The sequence below is a fragment of the Camponotus vicinus genome, unplaced genomic scaffold, assembly GCF_025532165.1.
Source record: "Camponotus vicinus isolate PSW18456_S1 unplaced genomic scaffold, iyCamVici1.0 SCAF_1, whole genome shotgun sequence".
In the NCBI taxonomy this organism is placed as follows: domain Eukaryota; kingdom Metazoa; phylum Arthropoda; class Insecta; order Hymenoptera; family Formicidae; genus Camponotus; species Camponotus vicinus.
In genome coordinates, this window is record NW_028141945.1 from 18,571,164 (window position 1) to 18,594,355 (window position 23,192).

At 36.6% G+C, this 23,192-nt stretch overlaps 2 protein-coding genes and 1 pseudogene across 4 annotated transcripts in view; 1 reads left to right on the forward strand and 2 right to left on the reverse strand.

Annotated features, from left to right (window-relative positions):
* Positions 1 to 23,192, reverse strand: part of LOC145959284 (uncharacterized) — a 136,971-nt gene that overhangs the window by 21,967 nt on the left and 91,812 nt on the right. The gene's annotated exons all lie outside the window — the stretch shown is intronic.
* Positions 6,314 to 11,977, reverse strand: LOC145959263 (uncharacterized). The gene is made up of 5 exons (XM_083077935.1): positions 11,481 to 11,977; positions 10,799 to 11,401; positions 10,037 to 10,713; positions 9,732 to 9,964; positions 6,314 to 9,643 (listed from the first exon to the last, which is right to left on the reverse strand). Exon 5 carries the CDS (start codon positions 9,500 to 9,502, stop codon positions 9,068 to 9,070), a length of 435 nt encoding a protein of 144 aa, XP_082934061.1. The 5' UTR covers positions 9,503 to 9,643; positions 9,732 to 9,964; positions 10,037 to 10,713; positions 10,799 to 11,401; positions 11,481 to 11,977; the 3' UTR covers positions 6,314 to 9,067.
* On the forward strand, positions 14,716 to 16,355 carry LOC145959265 (uncharacterized; annotated as a pseudogene). The gene is made up of 3 exons (XR_014434966.1): positions 14,716 to 14,963; positions 15,202 to 16,099; positions 16,174 to 16,355. The product of XR_014434966.1 is annotated as an uncharacterized LOC145959265 (transcript).

The following is a 23,192-nucleotide window of genomic DNA, read 5'->3' on the forward strand; positions in this document are numbered from 1 at the left end:
TAAAAAAACATTTCGAAGTTTAAAATCTCAAATTTAACACGCTAGTTTTCGAAAATTTATTTATCTTCTTTATTCTATGCTTTAAAAAAAACATTATTTTGTTCTTTAAAATTATATGTATTTAGTACTATGTAATTCGATAAAAAATTTCTTCCGAAAAATCTAACATAAGTAAAGTTCCATAAATTATAATATTTTATTTACATTTTTTTTTATTTTTCTTAAAAATAAAAAAATTTTTTAAACAATTGATAGTATATTGAATTAGAAATTTCAAGCTTAAAAAATTTACTTCTTTAAATTTTTCTATACAATGATTTTTCACCTAGTTTGAGTACTCAATTTTTAATGTACGAAAAAACGTTTTTTTTTTAATAATGTATTATAAATGCATATATTATTAAAATAAAATAAAAACTATATATATATATATATATATATATATATATATATATATATATATATATATATTATATGTATATATAGACGATTATTTTTTTTATGTGTATATGTATATATTAAATGTTTTTAAAATCATAAAGGTTTTATTATAGTGTACAAAATATTCCATTTAAATCCTCTTTAGTATTAATGTAAGATTTCAATTTACTTATTGAAATTAAACAGAAAAATCTAACAAAATCAAGTAATTAAAGATAGTAAAAAAAAAGTTTAAAATATCCAGTATAACAATTAATATTATATTCATTTCTTACATTGAATATTTAAAATTTAATTAGTTATAATTATTTATCATAAATTAATTTCTTAAAGATGTATTTTACAAAGAAGATTTATCATCAAAATTTAAAGAAATTTGAATAACATATTTTTCAGCAAAAACTGAGACGAAAATTCTAATATAAAAATGTTGAACCTATAGTTGAAATATTAGTTTTTGAGTTATAAGCGATCAAAATTTGCCAATAATGTCGCGTAGAATTCGCGCGCTCAGGTCCGTAACTACATTTACACGTATACCGATCTGTCATTTGTTATTTTTTCATGTCAGGTTATATTGATTTCTATTGCATAGCTGATTTTATTTTATCGTTTCTTATGTATGTGTTTATTATGTACATTATACATTATGGTGATTAATTAGTATTATATATAGTATTAATTAGTATTATATATAGTATTAACGAATTAATTAGTATTATATATAGTATTAATTAGTATTATATATAGTATTAACGAATTATAAATAATATACAGAAAACGTTCTTTTTTAAATAAAAATTTAAATAATACTTCAATTATTACATTTAAACAGAATTATAAAATTTAATGTTTCAACAACTTGAAAAATAAGATACATTTCTTTTTAATCAAAAAAATATTTGTAGAAATTAATCTATTATCATTATAAAACAAAATAAAAAAAATGAAATCAGATGTGCAGTAAAAATCAATATTACCTGACATGAAAAAAATCAATAAGAGATGATATCAGTACACGTGTAAATGTAATTACGGACCTGGATGCGCGAATTCTATACGATATCATTGTCAAACTTTGATCGCTTATAACTCAAAAGCTATTGTAGCTTCAATATTTTTCTATTAGAATTTTTGTTGCAGTTTTTGCTCAGGAATATGTTATTAAAATTTTAATTGCGAGTTGTGGGACACCCTGTATATTATTATATTTATTATTATTAATATTAAATCGCTATGTATACATATTCGATACATTAAAGCGGTAGAAATACATATTTAAAAATTCAATCAATTTTAATACTTTAACTTTTTATTTAAAACTATATTTCAATTTCCGCATTTATTTTTATGATAAATTTTTATTATTGTTTTGCACGTTAAAAGTATGCAGCAAAATTTTCTTCCTTCTTTAAATAAAATTACACAATTGTTCCATAAGAATGTATTTCTTTTGAACTATTTTAATTATGATATTATAAAATGTTTTTAAAAGTATTTTGTTTGTAACTAAAAATTTTATTTAAAATATTAAAATTTAAATTTATTAATAATATTTTATTTTATTGATATTCTCTATTTAATAAATTAATTTTTAAACATCCATAAAATAAATTAAGATGCCTGTTTCAAAAGAATATTTTATAATTTAATTAATTTCTCAATTCTGTTGTTCCTTTTTTTTATCTTATTTTAAACATTGAGATATTTCTTTATTAAAAAATTTAACCATTTCTTTAAAATAATAATTAAATTTATAGTAATTAAATTTATAATAAATTGATAAATTTAAATACTTTAACAAATTATCCAACAAACACCAAGTAACATTTATATAACTGTTAGTTGTAATTTCCCATTCAACAATATAACAGTTACATAACATATCTGTTATGTAACAGTTATATTGTTGAGTGGGAAATTATAACTAACAGTTATATAACTGTTATTTGGTGTTTGCTGGGTACATTAAATATGTTATCTTATTTTTTTTTAAATATTGAATATCAGATTAATTGCTTATTACAATTCATACTTTAAACAAACTGACAAATAATTAAAAACTCAAATTTTTAAACATCGTAATTATAAAGATTGAAACTAAATTTAATTTAAAATAATAATTTAAAATAATAAAAATATAAAAATAATAAATTACAAAATTAATAAGAAATATATTATTCTTATCGCAAATTTAACTAACAATATACAAATATAAAATGATTCAATCAATCAGTGATTTTTACACACATATTTCTAAATAATTTCTAAATAATTACATAATAAATATTTTGGAAATACTTTTATCTTAATATTCTATTTTCTAACCTCCTCAAAAAAGTTTTCATTAGTTGCTTTTGTAATTTAATTAAAATATTTTAATTTATTTTTTTATTTTATTATTAATATTTTATTATTAACATTTTACTTTAAAATCTCGTTTATCACTGAAATCTTACTTTATTATTAAAGAGGATTTAAAAATTTAAAACCGAAATATTTAATTATACAATAATTTACATTTACGTATATTTTTCATGTAATATATGTTTGTGTGTGTAAATATATGTATTAATGTAAAATATGTTAAACTTTTTTTATTATTTGTATATATATAGAATCATACATATAAAGTAATAAAAATGTTTTATTTAAATAGGAAGGAGATCAATTAACATATTTATAAAAAAAAATAAAACAAACAATTTTTATTTAAAACAATTTTCTTTTTGATATATTTTTAAAGATATAGTACATAATTATTTTAATCTAGTAGGTACACAAAAAGACAAAGATCGATTGAATATATAAAGAAGAAAAATAATATATTAAAAAAATGTTCTCTATAAAAATTTTAAAATATAAAATATTAAATTTAGAGATGATGTTGGTTTAACTTTGAATAGATGTACTAAAATTAAGTTAAATATAAATCATTTCAAATTTGTATATGTATAAGTGAATATACATATACATATATATATGTATGTGTTACATATATAAAGAGAGATTCCCAGGTAGCAAACACACGTCATTTGGCGTTCCAAACTGGTCATTTTTGGCCATATGTCGTCAAAATGACTGATTTGTTACATGACTTTATATTGACGTCTTGATATAACGTTATTTTGACGTCATTTTTCAGTCATGAAGTGACGATTATTTTATTATTAATGTCATTAGTTAGTACATCGATCCCATAAAAAATTTTTTTTAAATCTTTATATAACATGACTTTTGCGATCAGACTTTAACAATTGTTAAAGTAAAATTCACTGTAAAACCAGTAATCGCTAGTTTGTTCGTTTACCGCTATGATCGCTATCTCTCTCGTATTTAGTTTTAGTCATAAGAATTATATAAAGTTTGCAAAGAGTGTCAGATAAAATTAGAAATATTACTTCGATTTAATTTCTGATACAATCTCAATAGAGAGGCTTCAGATATTAAATTGATCTTATAAGTCGGACAAATAAATGTCTGGCTACTTAATCAAAATTATTCGTTCGTTATCTATTTAAAATAACAAGTTCAATATACATGTAATATAAATAAAATAAAATTTTTAATATAATAAATATTTAGTAAATATAAATAAAATTTTTAATTTTATATATATTTATTTATATTTATATATATTTATTTATTTTTATATTTATTATATTTATATTATATTTATGAAATAGATAGAGAGATGAATTGTAGTTTAATATTACTGGCAATAACGAAAGAAATATTACTGATATTGAGAAATATTACTGAGATATTACTGATTGAAATAGTCAAAATTTATTAACTGATTCTTTCAATAAAATATTACTGATTTACAGTGCTGTACTTATAACTGCTGTAATCTGTGACTATTTACTGTTTTTCAGTGATAATACACTGATTCACTTTTAGAGAGTGCTTTATTCGACAACACTATTAAATATATTATTATGCTAAGAAAAAGACGTCAAAATATGGTACATTTTATGACGTCAAAATTCGGTACATGTCATGACGTTAAAAATCTGTGACATTAGACCGTTACTTTTACGTCATAAAAACGTCAATTCGTGACGTCAAGAATAGTCAGTGAATGACCAATTTGAAACGTCAAAATGACGTGTGCTTGCTACTTGGGTTACGACTCTATAGTTCATTTCTTTAGTATTTAAAAGCCTCAAACTTTTTTTATTTAAAATTTTTTATCGACTCAAAATTATTCCGAGAGAAACAAAAAACGCAATAAATAGAGTAACACTGTTAAATGAATTTCTTCAAATGATATAATTTTTGTAGTGTTTTTGTAAATTTAAAACATTTTTTTTTTCGAAACAATTTTGTGTTTTCTTTACACCAATTGATTCCTCCCATTATTTTGTACATAAAAATATTAAGGTAAGATAATCGAAAAAAGAATATTTTACAAGATATTTTACGGTTTATGTAAAATTAAGAAATGATTTCAAGCCTCATAACTCGAAAAGTACTCAATGAAAAAATACTTTATTATAGTGTTTTGAAAAGCCCTCGAGATAAGCTACAAGAATATGCAATAAAAAATAAGTGGTTCCATTTAAGAAATTAAAGGTGTCCTTGACCTCACCTTAACGATACCATCCAAGGTAAAACCAATGACACCATCTTATGTTCCCCTCAAAACCATACAATTTTTGCCGAAAACGTTTTTCTCTAAAATGCTTAGTTTTTGAAAGAAAAGGGATGTATGGGTGGTCTAGGACACCCTGTATTGTATATGTTTATATATGGCTTATATATTATATATATGTATACAATCACATGAAAAGATTGAGGAAATGATATGTTATTAAAACAAATACAATTTATTCAGAATCATTTTCAAAATGTGTTTCTTATCATTATTTAAGAATATATTATATAATTGTGTAAATTCCGTTCGCAGTATTTTAATGAATATGGTGATTTTCATACTATTAATGATTTCCTGTTAGAAAAATATTATCACTAATATTTTATCGAAAGATTGAAGATATCGTTTCTCGATAAAGCTTAATCAAATGACGCTCGTCTACGAAATGAAATTTATAGAAACGTGCTTTAAAGTTTCAGCAGCATTGTTGATGTTGTTAACTATTCAAATAACAACGGCAAATAATTTGCAAAACAAATTTTCGAATGTTTTGTTTTTCAATTGAAAGACATCAACAATATTGACAAAGTAATTTAATTGTGCAATTTCTATTAATTTAATATTGAATAATAAATAGATGAATGTGTGTCTTCTTCCTCTCTCTCTCTCTCTCTCTCTCTCTCTTTCTTTCTCTGTCTTGAGTTCTTTCTTTTCCTTTATCTCTCTCTCTTTCTCTCTCTCTCTTGCTTCTTTTTCTCTTTTTCTTTCTTTATCTTTCTATTAAATAAATGTACATATAAGCCTGTAAAATAACAATAATAAATCTATAATTAGTAACAACAAATATATTTTAGAAAATTGGCTTTAATACAGAAGTTTTGTAATTGTGGAAAAATTCAAAGGAAAGTGTTTTCTTTCGAGCTTTCAATGTCATGGTATTTGTAATTTAAGAAAAATAAAATAAAATATATTGATTTTACCAATATAATTTAAGTCGCATTTTATTTCCATAGAACTTCATTAAAAGTCAATTTACAAGAAGAACCGCATTAAATATCTAATTGATTTTCGCTAAAGTACCGCGCAGCGCTTTTTGAATAAAACAATAATTAATAATATAATCATCTTTACGACATATAATGTCATTTGAAATAATAATAAAAAAATAATTAATATGTGTAATATAATATATATAAAACACTGAAATAAGATCGAATTTGACAATACAGAAAAAAAATTATCAACTATATATGTTTGGAAGGAAATTCTTAATGATGTTATTTAATGATTGACAGTTTGGAACTTGAGATTGTTAAGTCTCGCTTTTTTCTTCATGCGTAAGTGACAGGTACATTGTGTAAGATGTATTGTAGCGCAAAGAATGCAATCATTTTGCTATCCTAGTTTTCCGAAACTTTAAAACAAAATAGGTAATACGCAACTAAAAAAGAGTCGCAGGAAATAATGAAATGGACTCTCAGGTGCATTGAAAGAAACTAGTTGCGCGAAGGATCCGGAAAATACTAAAGGGCCCGTATAAATAGACATCGTTTCAATGCATTGCGCGCAATTTTATACGGTATACAATCAAAGGATCGCGCACTTGGCTGGCATTCAGTTCCGGCAGCCTATAGTTCGAACGAGACCAACAAGATCGCTTAAATACTTGGATGCATTATGTTAGATGATTATTAGAAATGCAGGCGTTAAATAAATAATAAAGGGGAAAGGAAAGGAGATACTGATGAGCTTAATAATAATAAATTATAATAAAATAAATTTACTCAAATCTTAACTGTTCGTAATTCATCGAGCAATAAAAAATTAAGACTCAGGTAATCGTTCCCGATTAAAAAGAGAGTCGCGGGCCCGACTGTTCATTCGGTGCCCCTGGCAGCCGGTAGCAAGCTATCGCTTTGTTAGCGACAATTCAAAACAGCCCTCGTCCTTCTCGAAAGATCTAATAACAACAAACCGCACATTAGATCGTTAAATTTAAACGTTGTCTCAACCACCGTCGAGTTTAGGAAAAATCGGGATCTTTCGAGAAGGGCTTGGGTATAAATTGACGCGATCGATGAGCACTGCGCCTTTTGTTAAAAAGTCTCCGACGCGCTCATTTAGTTCTCTGTTATAAAAACCGTTCTTTCCGTTGCTCGCGGAATATAGCGATCTTCTCCGTTGCTTGCGGATTCAAAAATTCGATTCGAGTTTCACGCTCATTATTTCGTCGTTTAATTAAAAGACTGTAAATATATTAAGACTGTGTATTTGTGGATTAGAATAAAGACTTTGTACATAGACATATATATCTATCGGGACTTATTTTGTACATAGACATATATATCTATCAGGACTTATCGTTCTCTTTCTCTCGTGCCGCGCTCACTTCCCGGTCTATTCTCGCGTTCTCTCAAACATTTGCTGGTCCTTCGAGCCGGATCGCTTGTCCGGTGCCGTGCAGTGAAGTGAGTGACCGTGCCCTTTCAGTGACCTTCCGTGCTATTCCGGACAGTGTTTGTAAAGAAGAAGAGAGGAATCATGATTCGTAAAGCAGAATTACTAATTACCGCCGCAACAGATCTCTACGGCAAAATCGCCCGCACTCATGATAATCTATTGAAGCTGGGCGCTGCCAAAATCACGGTGGGCGCCGTGGAGGCGCGCTTGCAGTCCTTGGAAAAGTACTGGTCCAAATTCAACTCACACAACGACGAGCTCCTGACCTACTTAGACCAAATCACAGATTCGGAGTACTTAAGGCTCGACATACCTGCTCTGGCTGAGGAGGCCTACCTCAGTAATAAAGGTATGCTGCTAGACCTTCTACGTAGCCTCAAAACCGAGGAAAAGGAAGCTGCTACAAAGGCGCGAGAGCCGTCATCTCAGGCTCCTCGCACTACTCTTCCACGAATACAGCTGCCAGCGTTTTCTGGGCTCTACCAGGACTGGCCCTCCTTCCGGGACCTCTTCAACTCCATCATCGGCCAGGACAACGCTATCTCCCAGGTAGAAAAGCTCCACTACTTGCGGACTTGCCTGAAAGGAGAAGCAGCACTTTTGATAGGGGACCTGCCAGTTACCGGCAAGAACTTCGCCCGAGCGTGGACAGAGCTCACCCGCCACTACGAAAATAAACGACTTCTGGTTCGCTCGTATCTTGCCCGTTTTTCTTCTCTTCCGGCCTTAAAGGGTGAGTCCGCTTCCGATTTACGCAAGTTATTACACGGGGTGATTAACACGGTCAGTTCGCTGGAAGGCATTGGCCGTCCGATCACGAACAGCGAGGACTATTTCGTTCACTCCATAGTTGAACGACTCGATTCTCGGTCGCGCCGGAAGTGGGAACACTCTATCAAGGGTACGACGGAGCCGCCGTCGTACTCCACGTTGAGAGCCTTCCTCGACGAAAGGCTACAGACTCTCGAGGCTCTTCAACCCCCGAAGGTCGCGCCGGAGTCCGTATCACCGAAACCGAGCGCGAGTTCAAGTCGGTCCGCGCGCGTGCAGCACGCTTGAAAAGCCGAAACCAAGCGTGGTCGTTGCTCCGTTTGTAATCAAGACCATTACATCATGTTTTGCGACGGGTACAAAGCGAAGACTGCTGCCGAAAGAAAGCAGCGTGTCGAGGCCGCTAACTTGTGCCTCAACTGTCTGGGCAAGCACAAGGCCAGCGAATGCTCTTCCAAGAAGGCCTGTTCAGCGTGTGGAGAGAGGCATCACACGACTCTGCACGACGCGTGTAAGGAGTTCGCGGTCGCGAAAACATCGCACACCACGAGGTATTCGCCGGAGCCTCCTATCGCCGTTCTCCTCGCGACGGCACGCGTTCGCGTCACGGATCGACACGGAGTTTCGCACGTCGCCCGTGCCCTGGTGGACCAGGGCTCCGAGTCCTCGCTGGTCTCCGAGGCTTTGGTGCAGCGCTTACGACTTGCCCGAACGCCTACATCCGTCGCAGTTTTCGGCGTCGGCGGGAAGCGAACCGGATGTGCCCGCGGTAAGGTAGCCCTGAAGCTATCTCCCCTAGGAGGTGGGAAGGGGATGACGGTCGCCGCACTGGTGTTCCCCCGGCTCACCATATACGACGGTGGAATCAAGGCCGACACACGCGCGTGGAATCACCTCAGCGGGTTGGAGCTCGCTGACCCAGAGTTTTTGAAGGCGGATCCCGTAGACATTTTGCTGGGTGCGGACGTGTTTGCTGCCATCTTGCAGAAGGGTCTGCGCAAGGGTGAGCCTCATCAACCCGTGGCGCAGAGAACCTCTCTCGGGTAGATTCTTTCCGGCGCCGTCGGGTCCGCGGCCGCTCCTCGCCGCGCTACCACCCACGGATGCAACATCGAAGAAGATCTGTCGGCTCTCGTCCGACAGTTCTGGCAGCAGGCGGAACTTCTTGTCGGAGATTCGTCTCCTAATCCGGAGGAGCAGCGGTGTGAAGACTTCTTCCGCCAAACGCATACTCGCACGCCCGACGGCCGCTACGTGGTTCGCCTTCCGACAGTCGAGCTGCTGCTTAACCTCGCCTCCACGAGGCAATCAGCTCGTAGGGTCTTCTTGAGCATGGAGAAGAGGTTCGCTCGAGAACCACGCCTGCAACAACTTTACACGGACTTCATGAGTCAATATGAAAATTTAGGCCACATGAGCCCAGCGAGCCCTGCAGCCTCAAACAGGGTCAACTATTTACCGCATCACGGCGTCATGCGCGAGGCAAGCTCCTCAACCAAACTGCGCGTCGTCTTTAATGGATCTTCACCGGTGCCGTCCGGAGCTTCCCTCAATCAAAATCTCCTCGTCGGACCGAACTTGCTTCCGCAGCTCGCGGATGTCCTGTTACGATGGAGACGTCATCGCTACGTCCTAGCTACGGACGTCGAGAAAATGTATCGCCAGATACTCGTGCACCCTGACGATCGAGACCTACAGAGGATTTTGTGGCGTAACAACGAGGTCGGCGACATACGCGAGTACAAGCTAAATACAGTCACTTACGGACTTTCCTGTGCGCCTTTCTTAGCTATGCGTACTCTTCGTCAGCTCGCAGAAGATGAAGAGGCAAGATATCCTCATGGAGCCACGGTCATTCGCCGCGATGTATACATGGATGACGTCCTCACGGGCGCGGACAACATTGAAGAGGCGTTGACACTGCAGCGGCAACTAAATGACCTCTGCTTGGCGGGTGGCTTTCCACTCCGGAAATGGTCGTCGAACGATTCGGCTCTCTTGCTCAACGTTCCGGCGGAACATCGAATGCAACGAGAACTTCGCGAGTGGCGGCCGCACGAGACCCACGCGATGCTCGGCCTTCAATGGCATCCTGTCGAAGACTGCTTTTCGTTTGCTACGCGTCATATCTCTGTAATCCAGATTACGAAACGCACAGCTCTCTCTCTCTGACATCGCGCTTATTTGATCCTCTAGGGTGGCTGGCACCCACGGTGGTGTCTGCAAAAATCGCCTTACAGCAGCTCTGGCTTCAAGGCCTCGGATGGGACGAGTCTCTTGACGATGCTCTCACCAGGAAGTGGTTCAACTATCAGGCTGAGCTCCCGCTGCTCGAACAAATACGTGTTCCTCGATGGATTGGCCAGTACACGTCCACCACCCAGTTAGAAGTGCACGGGTTTGCTGACGCCTCCGAAACCGCCTACGCCGCCGTAGTTTACCTGCGGGTAAAGAAAGACGCTTTATGGGATACTGCTCTGCTGGCCGCCAAAACGAAGGTCGCTCCGGTCAAACAAGTGTCGCTACCTCGTCTCGAACTCTGTGCGGCCACGCTCCTCGTGCGGCTTGCTTCTCGCCTGCAAGCCACGCTCAATCTCTCCAGGACTCCTCTGCATCTCTGGTCAGATTCCACGGTGGCTCTTGGGTGGATAAGAGGTCACCCGTCTCGATGGCAGACCTACGTGGCAAATCGGGTGTCCGAAATCCAAACGACCAGTCCGGACGCGCTATGGCACCACGTCCCCGGGTGTGAGAATCCAGCGGACTGCGCCTCCCGCGGTCTGTCGCCGGGCGAGTTAGTCGAACACAAACTTTGGTGGCAGGGTCCAGCTTGGCTCAAAATGGGCAATATCCCCTGGCCGAAAGCCGCTGGTCCGACTGAGGAGGAGACGCTGCCCGAGAAACGAGCCAAGGTCCACGTAATCGGAGTCGCGTCAAGGGAGCCTGAAGAGTTGCTGCGGTTCTCTTCTCTCAGCAGGCTGTTACGCGTGACCGCCTGGTGTCGCCGCTGGCTCAATCGACGAGACAATCAAGAGCAATCAGCCGCCGAACCGGATTCGGTCTTCGGAGAGTGCCTTTCCATGGCCGAGCTCGACGGCGCCCGACGGCAATGGATCCGGCTGATTCAAGCTGAAAAATTTAAAACAGAATTATCAGCCTTACGACAAGGTCGAGCTTTTCCAAAGTCCAGTCAGCTTAACCGTCTTACCCCTTTTCTAGATCATCAAGGTCTTCTTCGTGTAGGCGGGTGTCTGAAGCACGCGCTCCTGGCATACGACGAACGACATCCAATTATCCTGCCTAACGAGTCGCACTTCACTCGACTCGTTGTGGACGCTTGCCACCTTCGCTCGCTGCATGGCGGAGTTCAGCTAACCTTTGGACTGCTACGCCAACGATATTGGATACCCCGCGGCCGCGCCGTGGTAAAGCAGCGGATTCACCAGTGCGTGACGTGCGCACGATGGCGGGCGGCGACTCCACAGCAATTAATGGGCAGTCTTCCGAGAGAACGAGTGACGCCAGTCAGGCCCTTTCTCCACACCGGGGTGGACTACGCTGGTCCCGTCCTGCTGCGGACTACCAAAGGCAGGGGTCATCGGGCTTACAAAGCCTTTATAGCCATATTCGTCTGCCTGGCCACGCGAGCGGTGCACTTAGAGGTGGTTTCCGATTACACCGCGGACGCCTTCCTAGCAGCGCTGCGGCGGTTCACCTCCCGGCGTGGATTGTGCAGCACCCTCCGCAGCGACTGTGGAACCAACTTCGTCGGGGCCGACGCGCAGCTAAGATCTCTTTTTGCCGCCAGCAATCCAGCACGACGCACGATCGAGCAACGTCTTTCCCAGGAGCACATCCAATGGAAATTCAACCCGCCGTCGGCTCCTCATTTCGGCGGTATATGGGAGGCGGCCGTTAAGTCGGTGAAACATCACCTGCGTCGGGTGCTAGGCGACGCCACGCTGACTTACGAGGAGATGAGCACCCTCCTTGCACAGATCGAGGCGTGCCTTAATTTTTGTCCATTGCAGGCTCTTTCGGACGACCCGGACGACTTCGCGGCTCTAACACCAGGACACTTCCTAGTGGGCTCAGCGCTGACCGCCATTCCGGAGCCGTCGCTGTTGGATCAGTCCTCCAGTCGACTAACTCGTTGGCGCCTCCTCCAGCAAATGCGAGATCATTTCTGGGATCGATGGTCTCAAGAATATCTTCACGGACTCCTCCATCGCCCCAAGTGGTGGAAAAAGGATGAGAGGTACACGGTCGGACGATTATGTCTCATCCGCAACGACGCAACTCCACCGACGCGATGGCCTCTGGCGCGCATTGTGCGAGTCCATCCGGGCGAGGATGGACAGATCCGGGTCGTGACCGTACGCTCCGCTACGACAGAGCTCACTCGTCCGGTCGTAAAACTCGTGCTTCTGCCTAAAAGTGACGACGAAATATCGGAAGCGTCATTTCTGTAACCAAACATTCCTTGTAAATAATTATTGTAAATAAGTTTCGTAGTTATAATCAAGTTATTAATAATTACCTGTTTGAACTTTTGTTAGATAACTCTTTCGCGAATCCTATCGTCACTCGCGCACTTAATTCGCGTTCACTTAAAAAAAAATCCCGCCGAGTTTCCTACCGTCTTTGCGCATCTTTTCGCTCGATGCATCGGGCAAGGCGGGCGGGATGTTCGAAATTCATCGAGCAATAAAAAATTAAGACTCAGGTAATCGTTCCCGATTAAAAAGAGAGTCGCGGGCCCGACTGTTCATTCGGCGCCCCTGGCAGCCGGTAGCAAAATATCGCTTTGTTAGCGACAATTCAAAACAGCCCTCGTCATTCTCGAAAGATCTAATAACAACAAACCGCACATTAGATCGTTAAATTTAAACGTTGTCTCAACCACCGTCGAGTTTAGGAAAAATCGGGATCTTTCGAGAAGGGCTTGGGTATAAATTGACGCGATCGATGAGCACTGCGCCTTTTGTTAAAAAGTCTCCGACGCGCTCATTTAGTTCTCTGTTATAAAAACCGTTCTTTCCGTTGCTCGCGGAATATAGCGATCTTCTCCGTTGCTTGCGGATTCAAAAATTCGATTCGAGTTTCACGCTCATTATTTCGTCATTTAATTAAAAGACTGTAAATATATTAAGACTGTGTATTTGTGGATTAGAATAAAGACTTTGTACATAGACATATATATTTATCGGGACTTATCGTTCTCTTTCTCTCGTGCCGCGCTCACTTCCCGGTCTATTCTCGCGCTCTCTCAAACATTAACTTACTTAAAATAATTCATTTAATAACAAAATAATTATAAAGTATAATTGGTTAATATATCAAAATAATTATGTTTGAGATCAGATTACAAGAAAATAAAATTAAGTAATAAAAATCAACACGAACAAAGAGATAAGCCTTACTAAAGTGAGAAAATCTTAACGTAGGATATAACTTAACGTAATTTAGATATATTGAAATAAAAACTCCTTTAAGTAGGCTCGAACACAAGCACAATAAGATGAGCCTTACTCGATTAAGAAATATTGAACTCAAAACTCCTTTGAGTAGGCTCGAACATAAGCACAATAAGATGAGCCTTACTCGAAAGAGAGAAAGGGAAATGCCTTTAGAAAATGAGAGTCAATCCTCTATTGAAATGAGAGAGAGAGAGATCGATGTAACCACGAGGTTATGAGAGATCTCGAGCTTGTACTTATCTTTAGAGTGAGATCCAGTATGTGTCCGTAAGGCCTGTCTAGAAGCCGAAAGTTTTACTAGGAGAGATACCCTGACCTTCGGACGAACATAGCTTCTTAAAGCCTTCCTTATATGCGAGTGCAGAATCCGTATGTCGTTTCACGAACGACAAATGCGTAGAAGAGAATCCGTAGGATTTCCTTCGTCTCAGTGCTGAATCTATTCTTTTAGATAAGCGAGATATTCTTTCTGCAAGGCTGTGTATTGATAGAAATTTAGCCACATGAGAATAACTTGTATAACGAATTAAACACAAAGAAGAAGATGACCGTCAACGAGGAGCCTTTTCTTTGTGACGCACACAAAGAGAGGACTGAGAGCGGGCCCTTGTAGAGAGAGAGGGCCGAGAAGAAAAGCGGGGTGCGCGCGCAACGGCGCAAGACCCTGCTGATTTCGAGAGGTAGAGGCGCGGATTTCAAACACATTACAATCCGATGAACGTTTTCGATTATTGACTGTGTTCTTCTTTGACGATAGTTTCGATGTTCGGAAAGTGAAAGATTATATGAGATATAATTATACTATGGACGTCTCGTTCTCGATGATTACTGGTAGTAGCGTCAGCTATGCTCAAATCCACAACGTTCAGAGTACTAGTTTTAATTCTGGCGCTTTCCGCACTCTCCGCGCTTCCTGAGGGCGCTGCCTTCTTCGCTTCCTCATAATGTTTCGTTGTGCTCAATGATTCGCACGTCAAAAGAGGAAAGTTGCTAATATTAATAATAATAATATTATTAAAGCAAATATAGGATGAAGAAGGATAGGAAAAGAAGGCGTTCTCGATCACGATCTAAAGAACGCAAAAGAGGCGATGGCGGAACTGAGGAGAAACTGCAAAAAATGCAGAATCAGCTAAATAACCTCACTAATGTCCTTACCCAACTAGTAAAGTCTCAACAAGAAATGGCAAATACAAATACAGATTTGGCAGGTAAAAAAGTGCTTATTCCATACGAATTTTGCACTCCTAATAAGGGAATACAAAAAAAAAGGTGCTTATTCCATACGAGTAATGCACTCCTAATAAAGGAATACAGACAATAATCACGGATCGGAAGATTCTGCAGATCAGTTCCATACGAACATTGCGAGTGACAAATTGTTAAAATTGTTAAAATTAATGGAATAACGCCTCAAGGTTGGTATGTAATTATCTTTTGGTTTTTCAGAGCGAGATGATTCTAATAAAGAAAATGTACAAGATCCGATGGATTCTGTCACTGACATCACTGAAATCGGTGAGGCTCAAGTTATAACCTCAAAAAATGAGGAGAAAACAGAAGTATCAAACGACTCTGTCATCAATGATGAAATTCTACAGATGATGGGAGAAGATCCCAACGTTATTCCTGGAAATTCTGTAAGGTTACATACTGAGATAAAAAATCGATGGAAAGCTTGGATGATAGAGGGGCTACCAGAAGAGACGAGAAAAACGGTATTGAAAAAATATCCGCGTAAGGTAGAGTTATACGCTGAGCCCCCAAAAATTAACCTAGAGATTGCTGCAGCAATAACAGAAATATCCAAGAAAAGAGACCAACATTTCGTGGAAACACAGGAATGCGTTGGATCAGCTATTGTCGCTCTTGGAGGTGCAGTATCAATGTTATTACATGACTCGGAGGAAGGAGTCGACCAAATGAAACTCATTGAATATCTATGTGATACGGGAAAGCTGTTGTCCGATGTGTTTCACCAACAATAAACAGCCAGAAAATCATTCATCACACCGGTAATGAAGAAGAGCGTAAAACCCTTAATTGACTCGATGAAGGCTGATGAGTGGCTGTACGGGCAAAAATTTGCGGAACAAATAAAGGAAGCAAAAACGATCGAAAAAGCATGCGAAGGTTTAAAAGCTCAGGATAAATCAGGTAAAAAACCTTTCCAACAATTGCAGATCCAGGGAAACTGGAAAAGCCCGTCTGTCAAGTTCAGACAGACGGGCACGTTCTACAGGAAGCAACCGTTTCGCTTCAAGCCGAGGACACAATATCGATCGACTCAATCTTCGAATCGGGACAACAACCGATCATCGGAAGGAACGACGAAAAAATAGAATCGGTAAGATCGGCAGGCAGGCTTCGCCTTTTCACTGACAAGTGAACAAAAATAACAACAGATAAATATATATTAAGGTCTGTTAGTGGATACAAGATTCCATTTAGTAAAATCCCTCGTCAGTATCACTCCCCTGAGCAGAGAAAATGGTCAAGTGACGAATTGAGAATGATAGAGTCAAAAGTTGGAAAACTGTTACAGAAAAATGCTATTGAAAAATGTAAAAAAGGTAAAGATCAATTTGTGTCTTCTTTCTTTTTGGTGCCAAAACTTGACGGTACAAAGAGGTTTATCTTAAATTTAAAGGGTCTAAACAAATTTATCGAGTCACATCATTTTAAAATGGAGGATCTACGATCGACAAAGAATCTAGTAACTTCCGGGTCATTTATGGCTTCTCTGGATCTTAAAGATGCTTATTTTCTAGTTCCCGTTCATGAAGATAGCAGGAAATATTTAAGATTTATTTTCAAGGGACAAATTTATCAGTTCACATGTCTACCATTCGGTCTCAGCACAAGTCCATATATATTTACGAAGATTATGAAACCAGTCATGAATGTCTTGAGAGGTCGGGATCTTTTGTCGACAATATATTTAGATGATATTTTTTGCGTTGACAGAAGTTTCAATCTCTGTAAAAATAATGTAATAGAGTCAAAACAGTTTTTAGAAGAACTGGGATTTATTCTAAATAAAGATAAAAGTAACTTAACCCCGTCTCAAAGGTGCAAATTTCTCGGTTTTATCTTTGATTCAGTTAGGTACACTATTGAATTACCAGATAAAAAGAAAAATCAGATAATAAACCTAATTCCAAAATTTACAGTCGGGAAATCATGTAAGATTCGAGATTTTGCAGTACTACTTGGAGTACTTAATTCATGCTGTCCGGCGGTAGCATATGGGTTTGTACACTGTAAGAGCTTAGAGCGAGAAAAATTTCTCGCATTAATTGCAAGTGACGGAGATTATGATGGGAACATGACTATAAAATCAAAAGTGAGTAGGGACCTGAATTGGTGGAAGGCTAATAGTCAAATAGGAATAAATCCTATGAGAACAGCCAAGTATGCATTAGAAATCTCAGCTGATGCCTTCCTAACAGGATGGGGTGCATATTGCAAGGGCAAGTCAGCAAATGGATGGTGGAATGATAAAGAAAGAAAATGTCATATTAACTATCTAGAGCTCTTAGGTGCCTTTTTAGCTTTAAAATGTTTTGCAACAAACTTCCACGATTGTGAAATTCTACTAAGATTAGACAATACAACGGCAATAGCATATGTAAATAAAGCAGGGGGAATTCAATTCCCAGTACTTACGAATTTGACACAGCAAATTTGGGAATGGTGTGAAAGTAAAAGAATCTGGATACGTGCTTCATACATACCTTCGAAGCAGAACATCTATGCGGATGCAGCGTCTCGAATCTCAAATATAGACACAGAATGGGAGTTGTGTGATGAAGCATTTGAGAAAATTGTCAAAAAGTTTGGAAATTTTACTATTGATTTATTTGCAACATATTCAAATAAAAAAGTTAAAAAATTTTGTTCGAGATTTCCGAATCCAGGCGTTTTTAGAGTGGACGCTTTCACTATTTCGTGGAGAAAGGAATATGCGTATGTATTCCCCCCTTTCGCAATTATATTGCCGACTTTAAAAAAATTCATCACTGATGGAGCTGAGGGAGTAATAGTTGTGCCAAACTGGCCCACTCAACCCTGGTTTCCTTTGTTCAATTCACTGCTCACCAATCAGGGGATCACCAATCATGTTTAATCCAAATGAAAAATTGTTAATGTCTCCTTGCAGAGAAATCACACACCCATTAACAAAAACACTTTCCCTGGTGGCAGGACGACTGTCAGGGAAGCATTTTTGAAGAAGGGACTCACCGCTGAAGCAGCGGAGATCATGCTTAACTCTATAGCGGAATACACGATGAAACAATATGAATGTTCGTTGAAACAATGGTGGAAGTTTACACAAGAGGGAAGATACGATATGTTCAACACAGACGCAAACAAATTGATAGAATTTCTTACACAGCGATTTCATGATAGAGCTAAATATGGAACACTCAACTCTGATAGAGCAGCGGTAGCTATCATTACATCAAGAAATATATCGGAGGACAGACTAGTATCACGTTTTATGCGTGGTGTTTTTAAAAAACGACCTACTCGACCAAAATATGCCACCACATGGAATACTGATTCAGTTCTTCAATACATCGAGACCTTGTCTGATACAGATCAATTAAGGATGAAAGATCTTGCTGAGAAAACAGCAACGTTAATGCTCGCTACTGCGCAAAGATTACAAACGATGACGCTAATTAACATTGATAACATAAAAATGACAAAATCAGGAATTGAGATAAAGATACCGGAAATTATTAAAACATCAAGACCTGGAGCATGTCAACCTAATTTGATATTGCCATTTTTTAAGGATAAAAGAAGTTTGTGTGTAGCTAGAACACTCTTAGAGTATATGGAGTATACAAAAGAATTAAGAGATACGCATAAAAGTCTATTCATTACAACAGTAAAACCACATAAACCAGTTAGTACTCAAACTTTGGGACATTGGATAAAATCCTTGCTGAAAAAATCAGGAATTAACACAGACGAATTCACCGCATACAGCACTAAACATGCAGCCGTTTCCAAAGCGAGTAGTAAAGGTGTAGATATCGATACAATAAGGCGCACAGCGGGATAGTCTGAAAGATCAAAAATCTTTGGGAAATTCTACAACAGACCAATACAAGATGCAAATGAAACATTTGCCGCGTCGGTTCTTGGAAGGTAAATCTCCTGGTCCTCATTTCAAAGCGGTTTATTCTGTTGTTCATGTGAAACTTCTCCTGATAAAAAAAAAATCATTTGTTTATATTTATTAATAAATAAATGGCGCAAACTCTAAAGATCTACCAGTAATCATCGAGAACGAGACGTCCATAGTATAATTCGACGATCAAACGAGCCCGCCGAAGGCGGGCGAAATTCGATTGGAATTATACGGGGACGTCTCGTTCAAAGATGATTATTCCCCACCCTGAAATATTTCCCATTAGTACCCATAATCATCTTAAAAAAAGAAAATAAATAAATAAATAAATAAATAAATAAATAAAAGTAAAATAAAAATAAATAAATAAATAAATAAAATAAAATAAAAGTTCTCTGAACAATATGAGGAAGCGAAGAAGGCAGCGCCCTCAGGAAGCGCGGAGAGCGCGGAAAGCGCCAGAATTAAAACTTTAGTACTCTGAACGTTGTGGATTTAAGCATAGCTGACGCTACTACCAGTAATCATCTTCGAACGAGACGTCCCCGTATAATTCCGATCGAACTTCGCCCGCCTTCGGCGGGTTCGTTTAATCGTCGAATTATATATATTGAGGTATATTATATAAGAGATATATAAAATAAATATATTTTTTTATTAGTCAAAAAGGTAATAAATATGACCGGTTAAATATAATTTTGTTAATGATAAAAATTTTCGTAATGTTATACAATATTAATTATAGTTAATCATTAGAGAGACGCCTAAGATTTTAATATAAATTTCATCGCATGAAATATCACTATATCCCAAATACTTATAGCGATTAAAATAAATAAAAACAAATATAAAAGTATGTCATAAAGTCATTATGTTTGAAGTTATTAAGTGTCTTAGGTATTAATTAAAAATTAATTCACACATTTTTATATTAAATCTTCTTTTCGTTATTAATTATAACTAATGAAAATTAGAATTGATAAGATTTCACTATAATTCATCAAAAAATTTATTGTATTTATATAGTTTATTGAAAATTGTTATTTTAATATATGAAATACTTATTATAGTCTTTTTTTTATATCCCAGCAACACAGAATATTACGGCAACATTGCGACAATATTACAACATTGCAGCAATGTTGCTACAATATTCTGTGTTTCCTGGGATCACTGTTTGTTATTTTTTATATTATGTGGTCGAATATATTTAACTATATATATACATATATATACTCGTGAGAGATATCCCCTTTCTCTCTTTTTCTCACACGGACATAAAACTTCAATCTATTACAGAAGGTCCTGTGATAATGAAAAAAATACATGTATACAGAATTATTCAACTCGATCAATAAACAGATTATTGAAGATAAGAAGCGATATCATTTGCTGTGCTTGTTTTGTAATGAGAAATTAAATTGTTGGTAATGTAATAGTTTTGTAATGAGAATTTAAATTGTTGGTATTGTAATAGTGTCAATCTAAAGATTTATATCATACATAATTTAAAAAATATAAATGAATTATATATATAACTTTGTGAAAAAATTTTGAATTCTATTCTTTTCATATTATTTTAATGATAAGTGACATGTAGTGCTGATGACAAATCATATAAAAAAGTTATTTCGCAAGTTTTAGCAAGATTAGTGTTTATCTAATAAAAATATATAAATCCTCGAAGATATCGTTTCATTATAAAACTCATTTTTTTCTGATCCTTCCATCTCCGATTTATGATCAAGCATGCCACGAGGACAGTTTATCGAGTTTTATATAAACGTAGCTGAGAGTTTGCATGACATATTACTACGTCGCATGCTCGATTTCGAAAAATTATCATTTATTGTCACATTGGCAATGAGCAATAAAATTTATATAAAAATAAAGATGCGTTATATAACCCGGAAAAATTCATTGTTCTGCATTTTATATAATGAAACAATGTACCAGTATTTATATAAACGTGATATTCATCGTGTCACTTAAGTTACGAACGATACCATAAAATTGTACGGAAACGCGGTGAAATTACCTCTATTTAACTCCTCTATTTAACTATCTCTTTAGTATCTCATACGCGTATTCGCGTAATTAAATGCCGCACAAATGTGAATATGTTCGCAAGGGGATAATAAAACATGGAACTCTTGGAAAGTTTAATACTTAATCCTTTAAAGAATTCAAGAAATTAATTAAAATATAATTTTGTTAGTATAAAATTTTAAAATAATTTTTAAACAATTTTAAAATTTGTGTTATTATGTAGTAACTATTATAAGTTATATTAAGTATTAAGTTATATACACGCTCTTATGATAAAATTCAAGATAAAAAAGATTATGTGTATGTAAATACTTTTTATTCAGTTAATTTTTAAGAATATGAAATATGTATTATGTGTTTATCAAATTTAATACAGGATTATTATAAGCTAATATTGTTATTATCTAAAATGTGTGTATTCAATGGTTAGAATATCATAAATCAAATAACACAAATTTGATATCCTGGAATTGCATCGACTTTCTTCATATTAATTAATTGAAATTAGATGTACTTTATGCATGTTATAAATACTAGCATGCTTTGTGCGCGCTTTCGATGAGTTTGCTTTTAATTTAAAAATTAATTTAAATTTATATTTTTTTACTCTTGATTTCTTTAATTATGTTATCTTTACTAAAAAGCGCGCGCTCCTATATAAAAAAGATCATGTAGATGCGAGAAGTGCGCGTTTGAAGTCATTCATAGTCATCTAACTATCAACTGCATCCCATATTCCTGTTCAAGACATTGAATAAAGACTTTCATATGTCATAAGCAGAATCCGGATCTTGGTGCCGTTTTTCCCACTCCAAGTGCATGCTAGCGGCCGAGCGCCGCGAAAAGCAGTACCGTCTATGCCGGTCTAGTGATGGTAGCAAAGAGGGCACCGTCGCGTAGAAAAAGAAAATATAATAATTTATATTTGTTACGTCCAGACCCTGGAATGGATGGGCCGTATGGAAGGACGCAACTTACTTACCCCGTGACACACTTTATTCGAGCGTGTGTATGGATCGGGTCGAACGAATGTGAAGGGCCTAACACAGGTCAGCGACCGAAGGTCTCTTTAACGCTGCGTTTTTAAGCCTATTCGTTCGATGGCCCCTTTTCGGTAAAGGAATTTAATCCTTGTTACGCGGAATGGGACCTAGTGCGATCTCAGGATTTAGGGAAGAGAACGATTTAAATAATTAAATTATACATTAAATTAAAAATACATATATTATAAAAAAAAATAATGAAAGAAAAATACATCTTAGCAGTTGTAGGTATGCGTGAGTGGGTATCTGTGTGTGTATGTATATATTCTCGCGGGTGTTACAATCGTTCGGAGGATATCAGTCAGAATATACAGGGAAGAATTTACGTTAAGAATTAAATTCTGACTGGTTAATACAATATACATATAATTAATATAATATAAGAAATAAAACAAAATAAAAAGTGAATGTGTAATAAAAATATGAATAACGCTTACTCATTAGAAAAAGTATAGAATTCGTCGCTTGCGCATATGTGTTATAGTTAGAATTAAAATTTTCTAAATTCGCTGAAATACAGGTCTAAATTAAAATACAATAATAAAATTAAGATAAGAGATTCGCCAAGTCTAAGTTCGAAAATTATTCATCTATTTCAACGGTTTCTCCCAAAAGTAATGATAATTCAAAGGAAAATAATATGAAGAGAAAGGAAAAGATAATAATAATAATAATAATATGAGGATGGGAAATTAAAAGAAAACGAAAGGGAGTCAAAAAAAAAATAGAAATGAAAAGATATATATATAAAGAAGGGCTGAAACGAGATATAATGATAGAAAACAATATAAATTCTCGGTAAATAAATCAGAAAGAGCTAATAAAGAGAAATAAGGAATTGTTCGCGAATCGCCTTACGGAGATTCCCGGCCAACGGGGAATTGTTCGCGAATCGCCTTACGGAGATTCCCGGCGAACGGGGAATTGTTCGCGAATCGCCTTACGGAGATTCCCGGCGAACGGGAAATTGTTCGCGAATCGCCTTACGGAGATTCCCGGCGAACAGGGAATTGTTCGCGAATCGCCTTGCGGAGATTCCCGGCGAACAGGGAATTGTTCGCGAATCGCCTTGCGGAGATTCCCGGCGAACGAGGAATTGTTCGCGAATCGCCTTACGGAGATTCCCGGCGAACGAGGAATTGTTCGCGAATCGCCTTGCGGAGATTCCCGGCGAACGGGGAATTGTTCGCGAATCGCCTTAC

Excerpts from the sequence above, each read along its gene's own strand:
- LOC145959263 (XM_083077935.1), bottom strand. The coding sequence starts at position 9,502 with ATGCGTTTGGCGGAAGAAGTCTTCACACCGCTGCTCCTCCGGATTAGG.